General features: G+C 35.3%; 3 protein-coding genes across 6 annotated transcripts; 1 reads left to right on the forward strand and 2 right to left on the reverse strand.

Annotated features, from left to right (window-relative positions):
* The first annotated feature begins 589 nt into the window (after positions 1 to 589).
* Positions 590 to 7,697, forward strand: LOC112015798 (nuclear matrix constituent protein 1a). Of its 4 annotated transcripts, none has more exons than XM_024048232.2 (6): positions 590 to 828; positions 1,798 to 1,888; positions 2,499 to 2,954; positions 3,108 to 5,106; positions 5,277 to 5,483; positions 7,145 to 7,697. In XM_024048232.2, the coding sequence occupies exons 3-6, from the start codon at positions 2,584 to 2,586 to the stop codon at positions 7,460 to 7,462; spliced, it is 2,895 nt and encodes a 964-aa protein (XP_023904000.2). In that variant the 5' UTR covers positions 590 to 828; positions 1,798 to 1,888; positions 2,499 to 2,583; the 3' UTR covers positions 7,463 to 7,697. The 4 variants fall into 4 exon arrangements, with proteins under 4 accessions (XP_023904000.2, XP_065622313.1, XP_065622312.1 ...); XM_065766241.1 differs by having other exon boundaries at positions 591 to 828; positions 2,607 to 2,954; XM_065766240.1 differs by lacking the exon at positions 590 to 828 and adding an exon at positions 963 to 1,143.
* Positions 7,698 to 8,767: 1,070 nt separating this feature from the next.
* LOC112015824 (embryo-specific protein ATS3A) lies at positions 8,768 to 9,328 on the reverse strand. Its single transcript, XM_024048268.2, has one exon. It carries the CDS (start codon positions 9,326 to 9,328, stop codon positions 8,768 to 8,770), a length of 561 nt encoding a protein of 186 aa, XP_023904036.2.
* A 4,080-nt stretch (positions 9,329 to 13,408) lies between these two features.
* Positions 13,409 to 19,711, reverse strand: LOC112015817 (deaminated glutathione amidase, chloroplastic/cytosolic). The gene is made up of 9 exons (XM_024048258.2): positions 19,417 to 19,711; positions 18,301 to 18,437; positions 17,891 to 18,019; positions 17,043 to 17,101; positions 15,983 to 16,095; positions 15,822 to 15,914; positions 15,623 to 15,725; positions 15,064 to 15,146; positions 13,409 to 13,738 (listed from the first exon to the last, which is right to left on the reverse strand). Exons 1-9 carry the CDS (start codon positions 19,654 to 19,656, stop codon positions 13,697 to 13,699), a joined length of 999 nt encoding a protein of 332 aa, XP_023904026.1. The 5' UTR covers positions 19,657 to 19,711; the 3' UTR covers positions 13,409 to 13,696.

A 19,711-nucleotide genomic window follows, 5' to 3' on the forward strand; every position in this document is an offset into this window, starting at 1 on the left:
TTGGAGGCTAAAACCAACAATGGGAAGATTTTATACTACCCATTTCTTATATACTATATCATTAACAATGGTTAAGATATCTATTGATAAAGAAAGTTGAGAGTGAATTACATTTTAAATCCTATATCTTAGCAATTTCAAATTACATCCTACAATTTCAAAAAATTTAAATTAATTAATGAAATTTGATAATTAATACTATTACAAATTAAACCTAATAATATCACAAGTTCAAATTGATTCTCAATAAAAAGAAAATCATATAAATTAAACCCTAGAATTTTAGGATTTGATTGGAGATTTAAATTAATATGATTTCAAAATTTCAGTTTTTGACTTACACAATTAAACAAATTTATGATTTAATTTAAATTTAAAATTACAAAATTATAACGTTAAATCAAAGTACTAAAGTATAGATTAAGGCATATTAAAAAGTCATGATTACATATCAAAACCACGAAACTTTCTACCATTGGCCCCCACAACACCTCTCAATTTCAACTACACTACACTCGAGTACCGCTGATAAATATTGCATCAAATCCCGCTCCTCATCCGCCTTTTCCGCGTAATCAAAAAATTTTAAATTTTAACTCTCGGACCAAAATACCCTCCATATTCTCCCAAAAAAAAAAAAAGTTCCTCTCTCTTGCCTTTGCCTTTGCCTTTGCTAGTTTGCTTTTCTCATTCACACACTCCTTTTTTTGCTCTTTCATTTTCCGTCATCATTAAAATCACACATAATAAATTCACCGTCAAATCTCACTGATTCAAATACTTCAATGCCGGCTGAATCCCATAACGCCGTTAACTAACTGCGACTCAGTATATTCTCTCTCTCTTACTCTCTATTTATTCAATTTCCATAATAAATAGAAAATCTGAGTTGGATTTTGTTTTTTGAATTTTGAATTGTACAATCGGCCAGTAATAGTAGGTTAATAACTCCCACACTGTTTTTGTTTGGTTGATAGGATTCAAGAAAGAAAGAAAGAAAGAAACTAATAAGAGATATTTTCTTTGAATTATTCTTTGATTTCTTTAAATTTTTTTTTTTCCGTTGCTTTACTGGATTCTCTTTCTGCAAGAAAAGTACTAGAACGGAAAATTTTTTTGACTAGAAAAGCAGAGTTTGGAATTGTAAGTCACGTTTTTTCTTTATGTTTTTTCTTTTTTCGTTTTTTGGATTCTGTTTGGTTGCCGAGAAAATCAAGAAAATGGAGTGGAGTTTTAACTTCTAAATTTATGATACCTTGCGACTTTAGTTTTTTACATTTTGAAAAATTTCAGGCCATTTTCGTTCAGTTTCTCGGCAGCCAAACGGTTCTTTCTTAGTTGTAGTGCTAGTAGTTGCAGAATTTGTAGAAAAATAATGAGAGAAATACCTTGATCTTGTCGAATCCCGAAAAGGCTTTTTATATAGTTTGATTCTTTTTTGGTGTCAGAGAGTAGTGGAAGGGTTTCAGGGTAGTGAGAGTGACGAGGGCAATTTGGTCTTTTTGGGACCACTAGCCTTAGCTTCATGGATTCTAAAAAGTACTAGTAGTATAGGGATATTGAATCAGAACTCTGAGTCTCTCTGACACACTTGATTTGTAAATTGTGAACTATATCAATATTTTTTTGTTTCATTTTTATTTAATTTTTAATTTTGTAAACTAGTCGTTGGCAACGGTACCTGAAAGCTCTTCGTAAAGATTTCCTAGTATTTAGCAACGTTTTTTTTTTTGGTTTAAATAAATATATTCATTAAAAAGTCAGTTTATTTATCTGGCTTTTTTTTGGTGGGTGCAGGACTTGTTTAGATAATCACTTTTGTTGGAGCTCTGCTCTGTTACTTCAGCGTTCAAATTTGCTTTGAGGATTTTCTTTGCAGCTAAAAAGGGTAGGAAGAAGTTCCTGAAAATGTTATTTTATTTTATTTATTATTATTTGCAGTGTTGCTTTTATTATTGTGATTGGTGTTATAGTCCCAAGTGTTCTTGGCATTCTATTTGTGTAAAACCATGAAATGGGTATGTGGAATTTTTGGGTTTGGGTTGATTTTTGTTTTTGTTGGGTTTTTTGGAATTGGCAATTTGATATAATGAGTCCTCTTGTAGATAAATCATATATGCTCTTCGTTTACAGAGTCAAGTTACTAGGCTGTTAAGAGTGTGGTTTTTTTTTTCCTCTCTAAATAGTTGTTTGGCTGCTTGGGAAATGTAGGAGAAGGTTTTGTTTTTATTAAATTATAAATGGGTTTGTACGAAGTAGATTATTAAGGGAATGCTATTATTCCAGCCACTGTTATTGCTTCACTGTTCAGTTCTTAAGGTTACTCTCATAATTATTATTTTCATGCTGCATGCTGTCATGCTGTCATGCTTTATTTTCGTCCAAAATAAAATTTTGTTATAATTTCTTCCTCTGTTCACTTTTCATATCCTTTTCAATATTTTCAGCAATCTCAATCATGTTTTGGCGTGTTTCTGTGTTTCTTTTGTTTATGCCAGGTTCAGTGAGATCTCATTGGCTTTAGAGTTTGGCCTAAAGTATCAAGACTAAAGGCTGGAAACTTTCATGAGCTAAGATTTACTCATGAAGAAGCTGTTCTTTTTCAGATCATCTGCATCCAGCAACGGGAGCGCTGATGGGGTTTCTCCACCATCAAAGGATAAGAGAGGTTATGGGGAGAACCCGTTGGAAAGTGGGATGAGTAGTAAAGCCAGTGACAGAGGTGATCATAGTTTCAGGAGTCCTAGGAACTTGTTTTCCAAATCTCGAAAGCAAGTATCTGATAGCCAGAGCTCTAGTTCCAGTTCAGGTCTTAGAAGGAGCCGCTCATTGTCATCAGGTGCCTTAAGTGAAAGGCTGGGACAAACGGATTTGTTTTGTGTCAATGATCAAAGTAGATCTCCTTCTAGTAGTGCAAGTAGTGGTCGACATCAGCAATGTGATCATTCATCTCGGTGAGTCTACATTTATGAACCTGAACTTGTTGAATGAAGCTTATTTAGTTGATATAAACTTCGTTAAAAAAAAATCATTTTTATCATTTTGGCAATCCAGTATTAGAATTTGCTTCTTGAGACTGACTTTAATGTGCTTCCTTTATGTGTTAGTCGTCGTGCTTATACTCCTGAGAGGCAATATAAGGCAAAACGATTTGAAGAGCCAGCTATTCAAAATGCTCGCGGATTTGAGAGGCCTGGTTCTGCTGGTTCTTCCAGAACCTACAATGACTCGTCATCCATTTGCTCTAGCAATATTTCAAGCAAGGTTGTGGACCGCTACATTGATGGGGAGCAGCAGCAGGAAAAAAGCAGGATTAATAACAGTTCTTCACAGAGAAATTATAATGGAAATGCTGGGAGGCTTCCCCCACGAGTTCAGTATACAGCGCCTACTTCTCCAACAGATAGTTCCAATGATAAACCAAGGGCTTGTTCCTTTAGGGAAGCTAAAAGTTCCCGGCTTCGTTTCTCATCTAAGGATTGGACAGAAAGAGGATTTGGGCATGAATCTCCTCGGAGACTTGCCAAGAATGTTGTTGAGAGACTCTCCCAGTCTAATGTTTTCCCCAAAACAAGTTCAAAGCCGTTTGACCTTGATGTTCCAATTACGATTGAAGATATCTATGGTAGACCCTTGGACAGGTGCTTCAATGCAAATTCAGATGTGGTGGCTGAAAAGATTTATCCATTGGATGAACCTTATGAAACAGTTAATGGGTATCGCGAGGAGGTTAACTCAGGCTTCCTGGGGCAGAATCTTTTTCACAGTGGTAAAAGTGAGGATGTGAACTCTGATGAAATTGAAGATGACACTGATGCAGGACTAGGAATAAGATCCAAAGAAGCTGAGCAGAGGGTCATGCTTCTTTCTGAAGAACTTGAGCAGGAAAGTTTTCTTCGAGATTGTGGGTTTGATGTCTCAATGTTGATTCAAAAAATTAGAGACCTAACAGAGGATAGGATAAGCTTGTCACTTGAGGTTTCAAACCTTTTACAGTCTCAAATTGCTGAGAGGGCTTCTGCTAGGGAAGAACTCAGATGGGCAAAGGAAGAATTAGAGGCCCGAACCCGACGATTAGAGAAAGAGAAGAATGAGTTGCAGTCAGGATTGGAAAAGGAGTTAGACAGAAGGTCAAGTGACTGGTCATTCAAGCTTGAGAAATATCAGTCAGAAGAGCAAAGGCTCCGTGAGCGAGTTAGAGAGCTTGCAGAGCATAATGTCTCACTTCAAAGGGAAGTTTCATCCTTTGACGAGAGGGAAAGAGAGAGCAAAAGCATAATAACAAATTCAGGGGAACAACTTCATGACCTTACCACAAGTGTGGAAGAACTAAAAGTGGATAATGAAGACTTACGACAGAATCTCTCTGAACTACAGGAGAAATATAGAGCAGCAGAAGAAGATCGTGAATGCATCCATAAAAATTTTGAAGAGAAGGATAAAGAGTGCAAAGAGCTGCATAAATCTATTACAAGATTACTAAGAACTTGCAGTGAACAAGAGAAGACGATTGATGGGTTACGAGAAGGTTTTAGTGAGAAACTTGGGGAGGATCAGACAGTGGAGAAGTTTGATAAGCATATGGCGAAATTACAGATGGAGCAAATGAGGCTGACTGGAGTAGAGCTTGCTTTGAGAAGGGAATTGGAATCTTGTAGGCTCGAAGTTGATTCTCTTCGACATGAGAATATATACTTACTAAACCGCTTGAAAGGAAATGGGAAAGAAAATTTTGCTTTAACTTTCAAGCTAGATAAAGAAATGTGGACCCGCCTCTGTTGCTTACAGAATCAAGGGCTATTGATGCTAAATGAGAGCACCGACTTATGTTCAAAGTTACTGGAATTCATCAAAGGGAAAGCAGGCCAATTTCTTCCAGATGCTAAGCATGGTCTGGAAGTTATCAAGAATGGTTTAGGTGCACAATTTGTCGTTGAAGCTGAAGTGAAACTTCAGGGATTCAAGCGTGGAACTGAGAACCTGACAAGGAGTTTGCAGATGATGTCTACTTTGTTGCATGAGAAGTCCACTCCGGGTGCTTCCAAATTACAGTCACAGTGCACTGATGCTGATGGATTGGTGCAACAAAATGATCAAACATCAGAGGTTAATTGCTGCTAATTTGTTATTTCAGACCAGAATGTAGAATTTGAAGTTCTTCATTGTTTATTACCTATGCTTTTTTATACCCTTGTTAACATGTTTACTTGAATTGATCTGGGGTTGGTGAGTTGTTTTTGCATTGATTCTGATTGTTGGTGTTTTTTATTATATAGGATGTTATAAGATCTGAGCTTAAAGCAGAAACTTTACTAACTAGTCTATTGAGAGAGAAGCTGTATTCTAAAGAGCTGGAAGTTGAGCAGTTGCAAGCTGAACTTGCAACAGCAGTAAGAGGCAATGACATTCTCAGATGTGAAGTCCAAAATGCACTAGATAACCTTTCCTGTGTCACTCATAATTTGAAGGATCTTGAACTTCAGGTAATTCTATACTTCCATCTCCACTTTGGAAAGTTGTACTTAGAAAAAGGTGAGGTTTTAAAAGTGCGGTTCTAAACTGCCTTCCCTAGTGGGCAGTGGGCACTTAATCCTATTAATCCATGTGTATTGTGTATATGTATGTGTTTGCTGTTTATATTACTTATTTGATTGTCTATCTTTATTTCCCACTATTCATCTGTTTATTTTCTGATGGAAGTTGATATGTCTAACTTTCTAAGTATACTTCTTTTTCTATGTGATTGTCTATCTACTTGAGCGTAACCTGGGCTTACTTAAAGTAATGAGGTCAACTAATGGTATGTTTGGTTAGATGAATTTAGTTCTGGACTAAGACTAGAGTATGGTTAGTGCAAGGTAGAACAATAAAGAGATGTTATAGAATAAAGAGACTTCGGAATAAGATGGATTAATATGTACATTGAATGTATTCATAGTAGTAGTAGTAAGGTTTGGAACTAGCAATAGTTCAGATTGGCTATGGAACGTTGAAAGCTAATCGTTTTCAGTATCTTTGAGAGATATTCATAAGGGTGACTGGTGAGTATGTATGTGTTGTGAAACATGCTTTGTGGTTTCAACCGCTTGGCAGGAAAGGCATTCAAAAATGCATGATTATAAAGAGGATGTTTATCTGGATGATTGGCAAGACAAGAAAGATAGAATACGATGTAATTTTCTGTTCAGAGTTAAAGGTTGCACCAAGGAGTTGAGGTTACGATTAAGTTCAGTAGTACGGTGGACTTGGTCATAGGACTAAATGATTAACCTGATGAAGATGGGTTCATGAGCTATTATTTTCATAGGTGACATACTGGAAATTGATTTAGGTGTTATTTTATACATATGTGTGTATTTCCACTAGAATTTGCATCTTGTTTGCACTGAAATTCTGGTCGTCTCTGAACTTATTCAACTCTGGTTATATTTTTTGTGAGTAGTTTCTAGTAAAGGCAGAACCAACTACATTAAGAAGCTAAAAATTGTTTGTTAGTTGAGTATTGATGTGCTTGAAGTTACAGTACTTGTTTCATTAAAACACACATCGGAATCAGGGCACTAGATATTTTCATGAAGATGCGCTGCGAATTATACTAGAAGTGGATCACATGCACTGCAGTTATTTCAGTGGCAATTAGGATTTGATCATTACTGAAGCTGGAACAGCGCACGCACACACACATATATAGAATTGGTAAGTTGCACACGCACCTTGTGTGTCTTTAACTCACAACCTCACTTTACATCCATTATTATGGGAAGAGGATGTCATATGAGCTAAGAGTTCATTGGCAGGTACATCAACATTTTTATTTTGCTTTTAAGGTCTGATGGCATGACACTTGCACATCTGTGCTATATACTTGATACAGCTTTCTCAATTTTTTTCACCTTTGTTTAGGCATCCTTTTGGTTTCTACCTTGTGTCATTGTACTTGGAAGTAACGTCCTAGGAAGTTTTTTCACCCTCAAGAGCTTACTATATATTTTGCAAATAGATAGAGTGCTCCACTTGTATATCATCTAACCAATTGATGCTTATGAAATTTTACAGTATTGCACCTTTACTTCTTGAAAGTCTATCACTAGTTCCTAGCCTTTGCCTTGTCAAACTTCAAAAGTTTCTTTCTCCTTTACAACAGATGATGCGGAAGGATGAGAACTTAAACCAGCTTGAAAGCAACCTTCAAGAATCGTTAAAGGAATTAACAATTATGAGAGGGATACTGCCAAAAGTATCAGATGAGAGAGATTTGATGTGGGAGGAAGTGAAGCAATACAATGAGAAGAATATGTTATTGAACTCAGAGGTTAATGTACTGAGGAAGAAGATAGAGGCCCTTGATGAAGACGTCCTTCTGAAGGAAGGTCAGATTACAATCTTAAAAGACTCCCTAAGGAAAAAACCTTTTGATCTTCTTGCCAGCCCTGATTCTTTGCAAGATTTCCTTCTGGAATGATAGCTGGATATTTCATTAGGGAGGATAAATCACACTGTCCATAGTCCAATACTTTTGTGCTTGAGGCTGCTCTTTCTTTTCTAGCTTTTATTTCTTTTCCTTTTACTTTGATTGAAGCTTTTGATAAGGAGTAAAAGAAACATACCGTGATTCTTGTGATTGAACAGTTACACTAAATTGTATGTAGTTGGCTTCCCAGCTTAGCATTACCAGAAGAATTTGTCTTTGCAGTTCATTTTTCTCTTGTAAGAATGCCTTTCCCTTTTTAGTTCTCTAGTTCCTTGTTTGTGCAGAGGAAAAAGCTCTTGTTTGGTGACAATCAACAAGATGTCGTTTTAAGGACCATAAAATGATGATGTATTGTTAACATAAAACGTGGTTTGAGGATGTTGACTAAATTATTAATGTCACGAAGGCTCTACCATTGAGCTTTCTTTATTTTCTTCAAAGTCTTGCAAGCACGAATATTTGTTTCCTTTGAATGTTTGTTCAAAACTCTTTTACACAGGTGTGCAGCCAATCTACCAAAATCAACCTGACCCAATCCAACTCATTGGGTTTGGTAAGTTTTTAGGGCTTGGTGGGTGACAATTTTTTTTTATAGCGGGTCGGGTTGGGTTTGGATCATAAAATTTCAAACCCACTAAGCCCGACCTGACTCACTCATATATTTAAAATATATTATATTATTAATAACTTTTTTTAAATAACCAGCTTTTCCTCCTATCTTATATAAAAACCAATATGAATGAATATTAATTCATATAATGTATAACTGAGTTGGAATATTAGTTCATATATTAATGTATATTTGGTTTATCAATTCAAGTGACGGGTATGATATATATTTTTCTGCTCAATTTAATAATAATAGTATTAAAAAAAAAAAAAATTGACCAACTCATGAGGTCAACTTGACCCAACCCGACCTATGTAAGTTGGGTTGAATTTTTTTTAACCTACCATGGTGGGTTGGATAAAAAAATCTTCTTAACTTGACTCAACCCGACCCCTTACACCATTAAAATATTAAAGGAATTTAAAAGACACCTAAATTTCATTTCTTTCCTACGACGGCAGGTATTCATTCTCCAGATTTTTGTACTTTATTCATTTCATATACCGACCTAATTTGTTTCCGAAGAAAATTTTAATAAAAACACTTCCATTTCTCCCAATCTATTATGAAAATCAAAATATATTAGTACCATAGCTAGAGATTTCTGCAGTTGTTCACGAACTAAGCCTTGGAAAGGCTTATTAATTTGATTGATACATCAGTCTGTCGATGTAAATACATTTCCACTAGTCCTTCCTACTAAAATCTGCAGCATGAGGCATAAAAGCTCCATTAGGGTGACAATAATCAAACCCATACCATACATTCTCTGGCACAAATGTCCTAAAATAGAACATGTAAGAAACCGGCACCACATGGCCACCGTCCTGGGTATGAAGTACCTTCACCCAACCAGGTCTCCAATTATCTGACCCAACTTTCTTAAGGTACAATGAGCACACCCTTTGACTCATGCATGGTCCACTTGCCTCAAACATGTCAATGGCACAACGTTCAAACCCACTATATGCACCACCTTGTTTCTTTAAGCCACCTTTTGGAGCATATAACAACTTGGGATTCTTTAGATGCTTCACAGTGATCAAATTTCCCAATGAGTCGCTGAATCGGACACTCACATGATCTGTGGTATCAGCTGATGGTGCACAAGTTGTCTGAATCTCAATCGAGTATGAGCAATTTTTTTGGGACTCCAGGAGTGCCTGATTGTTTGGCTTGTTTCCAAAGGCTGGTGAGAAAACTGTGATAGAAACAATGAAAATGAGTAGAATACTTGTCCTCTTCATAGGAGGTCTGTGTTTCTCCTATGTGGTAAATTGTGTGTTTGGTTTAGTGAAAGGAACTCTCATGTATATAGTGCAATGTATAGGTCTTCTTTAGCTAGATTCTCTCAGGATATAAAGAGGAGACAAAAAGGTTAGATTCCCACTAGTCAGTCGGTTGAAAAAAAAGAAAGTTTGTGCATCTTTTAACTGTTTCACATAAATGATCTTCTTTGTCCAAATCATACGGCCAGATTTTGCTGACATGAACAGAGACTTGTTGAATGACTATGATTTGTCAATTATTTAAGAAATTTTGGAGTCATCATCGTACTGACATTATATGAAATTTATTTATGAAAGAAGTGGATAAAAGTATTTGTCATAGAAAAAGTCAGAATTTAAAAAACTTTATATAAACAAACAGGTTAACTTTAGACAGAAATGTTGTAACTTATCTGCAAAATGACTTTCTTCCTTTACGTTCCATGGAATTGATTGATTCATGATATGTATAATTCTAATAAAAGAATGGTCTGGTTAATATATGTCATTAGAGCATACATTAATTATTAATTTTAAAAAAGTTTTTATGAAAAATTGAAAAGACTGTCAAAACAATTAATCACTTTTACATTTTTTCATAAAATAGTTTACTAACGCATACCCTTACGTTAGTAAAACTCATAAAAGAATGCTATTTCAACTACTGTTGACTGCCACCATATTTTTTTAGCCAGAGTTGGAATTTGCACTGAAAGCATATGTGTGGCCAACTCTGTTACTGGTATTAGAGATGAAAGTAAGGCCATCCATGTGAATTTGAGCTTTATGAAGGAATTATATAAATCACAACTTGGATGATGCTGTGAAGTTAAATTCAAATGCTGAGAAGGAAGACAGTCATTAAAGATAGAGATCCGAAAGTAACACTAATGACATCAGAAAGTACCTACTAATCCACTTTCAAAAATATTCTCTAGGGTTAATACTATAGTACAAAAGTTGATTATCTACTTAACCTTTTATTTACCCAAAAAAAAGTAGATTTTACTCTCATGGAAGGATAGGAGGATGGGAGACTCTCATTTACAAGAATTCCCTGCTACATTTTGAGGGGGATAGACTAGCGTAGAGCTCATTCTTAGGACTTTAATAATGCCATGGTCATTGGCAGAGTCATCTGTGGTGGTGTCAGTGAATCTGATAGGGAAAAACTTAGTTCGGAAATTAGAATACATAAGTGTAGTACATTATATAATAATTCAAGGAAACATAATGCATTTTACATTCAATTATTATATAATGTGAGATATTTTGTAAATAATGTAATGTGTGGTTGAAATTTGTTTCTAGTACTCCTTACATACAGTTCATCCTCTATACATTTTGAATAACCTAAAAAAGAAGCACATATAAATAAATCCATCACTTATATTAGAAAAAAAAAAATACCAGACTTTAATAGCTTAATAAAAATATAATTTTATCAAAAACCTACCAACATTATGCTAAGAAGGTGACATAATTATCAATGAAGCAACTTCTCTTTTTATAGAAATCTCTCCTCCCAACGCATCACTTAAGTGGACTGAAATAGACTAAATGGACCGAATTAGACCGAATGGACTAAAATGGATTGAACTGGATCTAATGGACTAAAGTGAACTAAAATAGATTGAAATAAAGCGAATGTAGGGGTGGCGCTACATTATTCTCAGGGAGTTCAAATGAACCCCCTGACTTCAACAATATATATATATATATATATTTTTTTTTAGTTTAACATTATAATTTTTTCTTAAAAGTATTTTTGCACACCCTAACTTAAATTTTGCACACCTTTATTATAAGTATTTCCAACTCTAAAAATAAAGAGTAAGTGTTTGTGAATTATAAGTGTCACTATTTTGTTATAAATTTATATTATGTGTGTGAGTGTGTATAATATTGATTGTGTGCATTGCTTCTTGTTATAATGTTATTTGTGTGAATTGTGATGTGTGTGGATGTTTATGTGTACAATATAAATACAATATAAATTTATATAATTTAATAATTAGGAAACAAAGATTGTTTGTGTAGCGGTATTTGGCTTGGAGGTTCATAACACATGTTGTGTAATGGACCTAAGGCCCACGCCGAGGACAGAATATGTTCGAGGATGGGTAAACGTTATCAGAAAGGTCCATATTAACAAACAAAGAAGTCAATTTAGATCATGACGACTTAAGGGGTTGTACCGAGAATAAGAGTCACCTCGGCTGACCAAGGTCATCACCCGTAGAGATGATCTACTATTCGAAGAAACATCACAAAAGTACTTAGTTGATGTAGATAAGCACTACGGAAGCTCAAGACATAGAAGAATCATAAAAAATCCAAGGAAAAGGCTACTATCTCTGCATTAAATGCTCTGTAACTAACTCTCTGGCCGCATTAATGTGGAGGTGATGCCTGAACAGTGGGTTTCAACCTTACAGCTACTACATGAAGACTTATGGGAGGTGCTGATGGGACAAGTATCAAGATTCACCATTTGGCATGCACGTGGAAGATAGGGATGGCAAGGAAAAAGAGCATAAAAGGAAGGAGAGGGAGCAAAGAAGGGAGATTGAGAAAATCAAAGGGAAAACTCTGTAATATTTAGGAACAAAAACTTGTATCTGAATTTGAAGATGATATAAGAGAATAGGACACCTCGGAACTTGCCAAGGACCATTTTTCTTCAGTATAATCCTTGTTTGTTTCATTCTCTGATCGTCTGATTGATTCCAATATCTGTTTGATCAACTAAAGCCCAGTTCTCTAACCCATTCTCTACAAATTCATTGTTTTTGGGCTTTTTGGGCTGAAGCCATTCCATATAGTGGGCTATAAGCTCAAAACAGGTCCTTACAGTTTGTTACATGTGTGTATATTGTTATCATATTATAATAACTTTTTGTTATAAAGTTAGTAAAATTTAAGAAAAAAAAATTATAAAGTTAGTGATTGTCCAAGCATTTGATTGGTTAAGTAGACACGAGTGTATAATTTTATGTATGAATGAGTGTGGTTGTGTGCAAAAATAACTAATACAAAACCAATGAGTTTAGTTTAGTCATTTAGTTTAAAATATTTTTATTAAAAAAATTATCAAATAGATAATAAAAACTGCATAAAAATAAAAATGTTAGATAAACTTAACAAAATAAAATGATTGTAGGCTCATACCTATCCACATTGGCAATAGATACTCATAATTCAAAATTTTTTTTTTGAGAAACAAACACACACACTCACACACAGAAGATAGGGAAAGGGGTTCTAACACAAAGACACACAACAACTCCACTCATAATTCAAAATTTGAATACTTGTAGAAGGAAATTGTAAAACTTCATGTATTAATTTTTTTTTTTTTTTTTGGTCGGTAGCTCAATATATTCAAGTTCTTTTTTTATTAAAATTTTTTAATGAACCCCCTAAACAAAATTTCTAGAGCCGCCACTGACCGGATGGATCGAACTAAAGCGAAGTATACCAAAAGGGACCAAATTGGACTGAATGGACCGAAATGCAATGCTTTAGTTTTTAAATATTATATAGATAAAAAATTTTAAATAGTAGCACTATATATTGAAAGTGATGAACTTCTTCTCAAAGCAAGTGATGTACTTAAATCCTATTATTTGAGAAAAAAATAATAATAAAGGCAATTACCCTTTATTTGTTTACAGGCCTTCCGAATGGCTTGGGAGGCTCCGGTTTCATATGATACGAAAGTGGGCAGAACCGAAAAGCCTCTTTTGTGAGAGAGAGAGAGAGGGGCTTTGAACAGGTGATGCCGTGATGGTACTAGAAACGATATTCATTTTTAAGGGTTTATCATTTTTGTGACTGTGGGCTGGTTGATCATTTAAATCTCATTTGTTCTTAAGGAATCGTCAAAATAATTTTCTTTTAATTGGTAAATTTTCTAAATTACACGTGCATCGATGGGTTTTGAGAACACTATCTCACCTTTCAACAATTCTTTCTAGAAATTTTTTTTTTTTTTAATCATTTAGATTAGACATCAATCGCATGATACATTATGTTTATAAATAACAAAATACAGGATAATGAAAAACTCACATCAATTACTGTAATATTAAAATAATAAGTAATTTCTCCTTAAAAAATATAAAGCAATAATCCAAATCTTAATGTATAAACATCCATCAGGTTACAGCTCGTCGATGAAGGAAATCATGGCTTATTAGCAAATTCAGATCCCATAATAGTCTTATTCTCCCCAATAAATTCAAGCAAGTAGTTGTGTTATCTTACATAAAGATTACAACAAAGCTTCAAATGGTTCTCTCGTGTACCATCTGGATTGCAGCGATACAGGACCATGTCCAAAATTTACAGAGATGCAGATTTCCAGAATTCAATGGGCTTCCGTTGCTGAAGAACGATACTCAATTAGAAATATAAAGAAAAAATATATACATTAACAGAAGGGAATCTTTTATTAACTATATTTTTTTTCTTGATAAAATAAAAACTACAATATTATTTTAGAGGGAATAAAACTACGCACACATTCAGAAAAAGCTCAGTCTCACTGTGAGTGTGATGAAAGGTATATGCATGCACACGAGGATGTGCACACGTGCATGTGCACGTCCACACATGCAAGTGCAGTATCTACTAACGAAGCCAGGACATGCACGTGGGTGCACATGCATTTAAAATATGGAAATTTAAGCCGATTTAACAGGAATCGTCCAGGTTCCTCTAAAAGAAACCTTTTATATAAATTTCTCTAACATGTTAGGGTGTGTGTGATTACTATTTTGAACAATATAAATATTATATATTTGTAAATAAAAAATAAAAAATTTATAAGATTGGGTAACATGATCAGGTGAGGTGAGGCAGGATGGGGCTTTAGGACAAAAATTCCGTCTAGTGTTCAAATGCACTAGACAGGACATGAAGCGGGACACGTGTCCAAAATCCAAATCATGTTGGGACCAGTGCTCCAAGGCTTTATTCTTCATTGCAGGGCCGGGAGGGGTTCCACTCATCCCCAGAACATGGACATGGACAGGATGGGGATAGCCTAGCTTGCTTGGAAGAATGGGATTCATGGCCTCACCCCATTGCCATCCCTGCATTCATTTGAGTTTACCATCCAAAGCTCTGTATATCAGGTCAATGATAAACTTGGGCCGGCTCAAGGGGTTGGTTTAATGTTTCCTAAGACCTTATGACGTCTTGGGTTCAAAACTCCTTACTAGTATTTTAGGGGCCCCTAAAGGATTCTTCTTTCTAGTGTGTGAGAAGGGGATACTAAACACATCCAGAGAAATAGTTGTGTGCTCGAAGAGCTTTGGACACATGTTAGGAAGAAGTAAAATTAATCCGTAAAGATCCAAATTTCTAGTGCTTTTACTCGCAATGTCAATCAAACACACTTGTTAGAATGCCATGCTAGCTTCGAGGATACAGGCCTATTGTCAACATCACATCCACATAGTGTCGGGGCAGTATAATTGTGCCCAATGGGGCAACTGGTCCACAGCTACCTAAAAAGAGAAAGTTCCCACTCCAAGTGGATTACCAGCTAGGCAGTTACTTCAAACCATCCCACTTGAGCTCAGAGAAGTTTAGGAGAAAATTGTCTAATAAGTTAAAGACATCTGTCATCTACTCAATTATAAATTTTACGGCTGTGTTTTGTTTATTTACCATGGCTTGTTTTTAGAATTGGATTTAGAGCTTACCTTGGCAATTGGCATTTTTGCCCTCACTGAATCAATTAAGGACAAATCAATATCTGCCACAGCAATCCCAGTTGACAATCGATCTGAAACACAAAAATAGCAGCAAATGTGAAATTAACGTTGCTGCAGCTGCTAGTGTTCATGCTACAGGCATTAAAACAATGTGACGCCAGAAAATGAAGTAGTATTTTTCTGTAAAATAGATTCACATATAAAAGTTTGCGACTTTTGGGAAGAGACAATGCTCCGAGAATAAGCATCAAAGACGTCATCTTGTATTTTGGAGGATGAATACTGTGATATTAAACTTACCAACGAGCAGACCTCGCATAGAACATCTGAAAACTATTCTAATTAATCTATATGCGTGATCTACACTATGAACCGCACTTGTCAACAATACAGCTAGTTAACCAACTGGCTTAGCAATTACACACACACACACGCAGGGAGTTATTATAACAGTTAATTGATGAAAGATCAAAACTTCCAGTTTTATTAAGTAGCAGCATAAATCAGAGGTGAAGCTTCAAAATGTACATAGGGAACTAGTTCTCACCGGGAAGTCGACCAACTACAGTTCCCCATGGATCAATAATTAAGGAGTCACCGTAGCTTTCTCTTTTATCATTGTTCTTTCCAGCTTGTGCGGCAGCTATGACCTGATAATGCATTCAAGACATCATTCGCTAGATCTTAATTAATGACGCTCTAACAAAATATTTTTCTGATACTGGAGATGAAAATGGATTCCATACATAGCATTGTGTTTCAATTGCACGAGCACGAAGAAGAATCTCCCAATGTGCCTCACCAGTTACTTTAGTGAAAGCTGAAGGTACCAATAGAACCTGCAGATTTGTGAGTGTCAGATTCAACCCAAGCCATTAAACTACAAAGCTAAAAAATCAATTTGTACCTGTGCATCATGCTGGAACCTAAGCTGCTGGTAGATCTCTGGGAATCTTAAATCATAGCAAACTGTCAGACCCAAACGTCCGATGGGGCTGTCTACAGCAACAATATCCTTCCCTGAAGACATATTATAGCTTTAGTTATTTAGATTCCAAAAAAGGGAAACAATAAAAATTCTGAAAATGTGAACATTTTTTTAGTATTACAATACAGATTGTCCAAAATGTTAAGCCATCACAAGTGATAGCCCAATGGTAGTGGCATTGTTTGTGGTTTGTACCCCACCTCCTCTCCCCCACTATCTACCTATCTCAAAAGAATATTAAGCCACTAGGTAATGAGTCTAACAATGTATATAAAGGTCACACACACTAACACCTTCATCCCACAAAATGCGGCAGGAAACAGCATGTGGATCCCAAAAAATAAGTAGAAACATAATACCAAAATAATTTCTGAAATGAGAAGCTTCCAAGACTAGAACCAAAGACTTCATATATAACTAAACTTTGTTACTTTACCCAAAAAGAAAAAAAGAAAAAGAAACTTTGTTACAATGTTGGAGAACCAATTTCCTTAAAGTTTCAGCTATTAAGAAATAAACCCAACAACATATAGCAAGTTCACACATACTATACTAACCTCCCCACCCCCAACAAAAACCAAAAAAAAAAAAAAAAAAAAAAAAAAAAAAAAATCCCAACAAGCACTACAGTACAGCCTATACTTCCTGTAATTAATACATGGATCACATGGTGAGTTATGAGTAAAGAACTGATCCCCCAAATATGAAAATATGGTTAACAAACCATAAAAGAAAATTATTCACAAGGCCAAAAAAAAAAAAAAAAAAAAGATAGAACCAAGAAACAAGAAGACTTGAAGATTTTATCCAGATTAACGAGAAGGTATGCCTTTAGCTTAACATAGATTTGCAAGCACTCAAGATCAGAAGATACTGATATCAAAAGGATTCAGCTAAAAAAAATTTATTTAACAACAACCATTATATGGAAACAGATGGGTACATAAGGCTTTTTCATTTATTTATTTATTAAATTTACCTGCTTCTGTAAAGCTACTTTCCTTGTATACTCTTCCGCCAGGAACATCCACATCAAACCTAAAAACAGAAAGTAAATATTTCATTTAAAGTACAATGTTGACAAAATTATATCATGATAAACACAGGCAGCACAATTGCAGAATGAAATTTATGCAAGGAGACATTGCTCTTGTTAATTTGAATAGATGGAGGCAATGGGGTTTGATCCCCAATATTGGGAGGTATGGTGGCAACTAAACACAAGGATTGAACTTAGCATTTTAACTCAAGGAAAGTTAACATGAATTATATTCTTTCAACTTGATGAAGTGATACTTCCACCTCTCTCTCTCTCTCTCTCAAATATACACATACACGCACATGTGTGCACACACACCACACATGCGTACATATATACACACTTTGTGATAAACCCTGCTGAATCTTTGAAAAATAATGAGTTTTATCTCTACATTGCCTTTACTGGTAGGCAAGGTCTCAACACAATTGCTTGACAAGAAAGACAAAGCTTAAACTTCTCACAAGAAAAAACATGTAATTGTTTTGACTTAATAGATTGATAATTGCATCCTATTCCCAGACATTTCCAGAGACAGAGAGAGAAAGAATAACAGAACCACGTAAAAAATATGTGCAAGGCATTCCTGTCAAACCAAACATGTGTGCATTGTTAAGGAACAGCTATCATTTCACCAAGGGGAAGAAAATATAATAGAACATTTCAGCAAACTCAAATTAGAACTATCTTAAACCAAAAAAAATCTATATAATGATAGTTCAATAATAAGGAATGACTGGAAATGAACCCAAAAAAAGCCCTCGGAAACACAAGATTAATTATCTTACAAGTGTATTTTGCGATAAGTGCTTCTAATGTTCCCAGTATCATCAATCACAACATGCGTGTTATGCAGGTGTTCATCATCAGATCCTTTTTCCTGGAAGCCTCCAAGTGACAACCAAATGCTGGATTCTCTGTGATGATGCATGACAGACCATAAGTTAGTTACAGGAGCAAAGAAATCTTTCAAAAGCCCATTGCTTCCTACTCAAGAATGATAAAAGAAGGGAAAGAAAGAGGATGTGATTGACAACTATAACATCATGTCAAGAATGAAGAATTAACAAAGCAAACCCCATGGGGGAAAAAACGATTTAAAGAATGTACACTAAAGAATTATCCAAATGATTCCCACCAGAAAAAGTGTACAAATATAAGTTTAGTAAACTGCGAAAGGAGGGCCAGGGTTTCCCACCTTGCCAGAGAGCAGTATCTTTGCATAATTGGTCCATCTAAAGGTTCTGCAATCTTGACACTATCGCCATCCCTCGCACCTACATAAGAGAAGGATTCGGGGAGGCAAAGTAATTTCGCCCCAGCCGACACTGCTTCCTTTGCATAAAGAAACCCTTAAATTAAACATTAAAAAAAGAAATATATAAATTTAACATGGAATGGAATCAATAGCAACCATATAACATAGAATAAAATTAAAAAGTACCTAAACCTTAACCAGTGGCCAGTTAAATATAAAATTAACAGAGTATCAGTTAGCGTTCGATGCCCAGTCCCAAGCATGGAAAATTAGGTTGACGGCCAATGAAAAATTTAGTCACTTTATTATGAATGAATCTGTTGGTGTTGACTTGAAAATTCCAATACTGATGCTTACTTGAATGCCAAATGTTGGTTTTTATATAATGCAGTATCATCAACAAACAAGTTTACAGTGCACAAACTGTATAATGATACAACATAATACAGTCAAAAAAGAAAAAAAAAAAACCAAATGTACTTGAACAAAATGTATATTAACGGTTTCTTCAACAGCTTAACCTCTCTAACACAAAGCCACGCCCTCATGCCACAAAATAATGACATCAATTTTGTTTAGAGGCAAAACTAAAGCCTTTTGATTCAAGGTATTAATCATGATAAAAAGTAAGAAAAAAAATCTAACTAATTTTTTTGACAATTTTTAAGTAGTATCAAAACTTTTCTAAACCCGTTAACCGGACCCACTAATCATAACTCCCCATTTTCAAAACATTGTTCTCTTTTATAATCCTTCTTATTATTCACAAATTTGCAATAGTTTCCTCATAAGTTCATAGTTTTAAAAATATTTCTTAGCAAAATAATTCACAAATTTGCAATTAGCAATTGTTATTTAAACTTACCAACAAAATAAATCAAGGAGAAATTATTGTGAGCTGAATCAAATAAATTCGAACCGTTTTTTATAACCAGTAAAATAAAATTAGCATGAAAAAAAATGGATAAGAAATAGGAAAATCAAACACGCAAGTTAGGATCGCGGTTACAGAGGAAAAACAAAAATTGACTTGAGTGAGAGGGTAGTTAGTTTTACTTTGACGAGGCTCGAACAGGTGGCAAAGTTAACGGCGAGGTCGTTGACGGAGGTCATCTGAGCGGCGGCGACTCGGACTGAGTTAGAAGCGGCGGCCATGGCTGACTCGGAGGTGACCGCACGTGCGAAACAGCGGGAGCGTGTGGGAGTGATGACGTGTCGATGGGTGAAGCCAATGAGAAGGTTGTGAGCGTAGAACTTGTTTGGCGTGAGGTGAAGCCAATTACTACAAATTGGCATCGTTTTCTCAGAGAGGGAAAGCTGCTATTTAGCCTCGTGTCAACGTAAGAAGACA

The sequence above is a fragment of the Quercus suber genome, unplaced genomic scaffold, assembly GCF_002906115.3.
Source record: "Quercus suber isolate HL8 unplaced genomic scaffold, Cork oak 2.0 scaffold_694, whole genome shotgun sequence".
Lineage (NCBI taxonomy): Eukaryota > Viridiplantae > Streptophyta > Magnoliopsida > Fagales > Fagaceae > Quercus > Quercus suber.

Bases quoted from the DNA above. Each gene is read 5' to 3' on its own strand.
- LOC112015798 (XM_024048232.2), top strand. From the start codon at position 2,584: ATGAAGAAGCTGTTCTTTTTCAGATCATCTGCATCCAGCAACGGGAGC. The intron at 5,107-5,276 runs GTTAATTGCTGC...TTTATTATATAG, and splicing joins AAAATGATCAAACATCAGAG to GATGTTATAAGATCTGAGCT. The intron at 5,484-7,144 runs GTAATTCTATAC...CCTTTACAACAG, and splicing joins TGAAGGATCTTGAACTTCAG to ATGATGCGGAAGGATGAGAA.
- LOC112015824 (XM_024048268.2), bottom strand. From the start codon at position 9,328: ATGAAGAGGACAAGTATTCTACTCATTTTCATTGTTTCTATCACAGTT.
- LOC112015817 (XM_024048258.2), bottom strand. From the start codon at position 19,656: ATGCCAATTTGTAGTAATTGGCTTCACCTCACGCCAAACAAGTTCTAC. The intron at 16,096-17,042 runs GTAAATTTAATA...ATATGTCTTCAG, and splicing joins AAGTAGCTTTACAGAAGCAG to GGAAGGATATTGTTGCTGTA. The intron at 13,739-15,063 runs GTAAGCTCTAAA...ATCGTTCTTCAG, and splicing joins CAAAAATGCCAATTGCCAAG to CAACGGAAGCCCATTGAATT.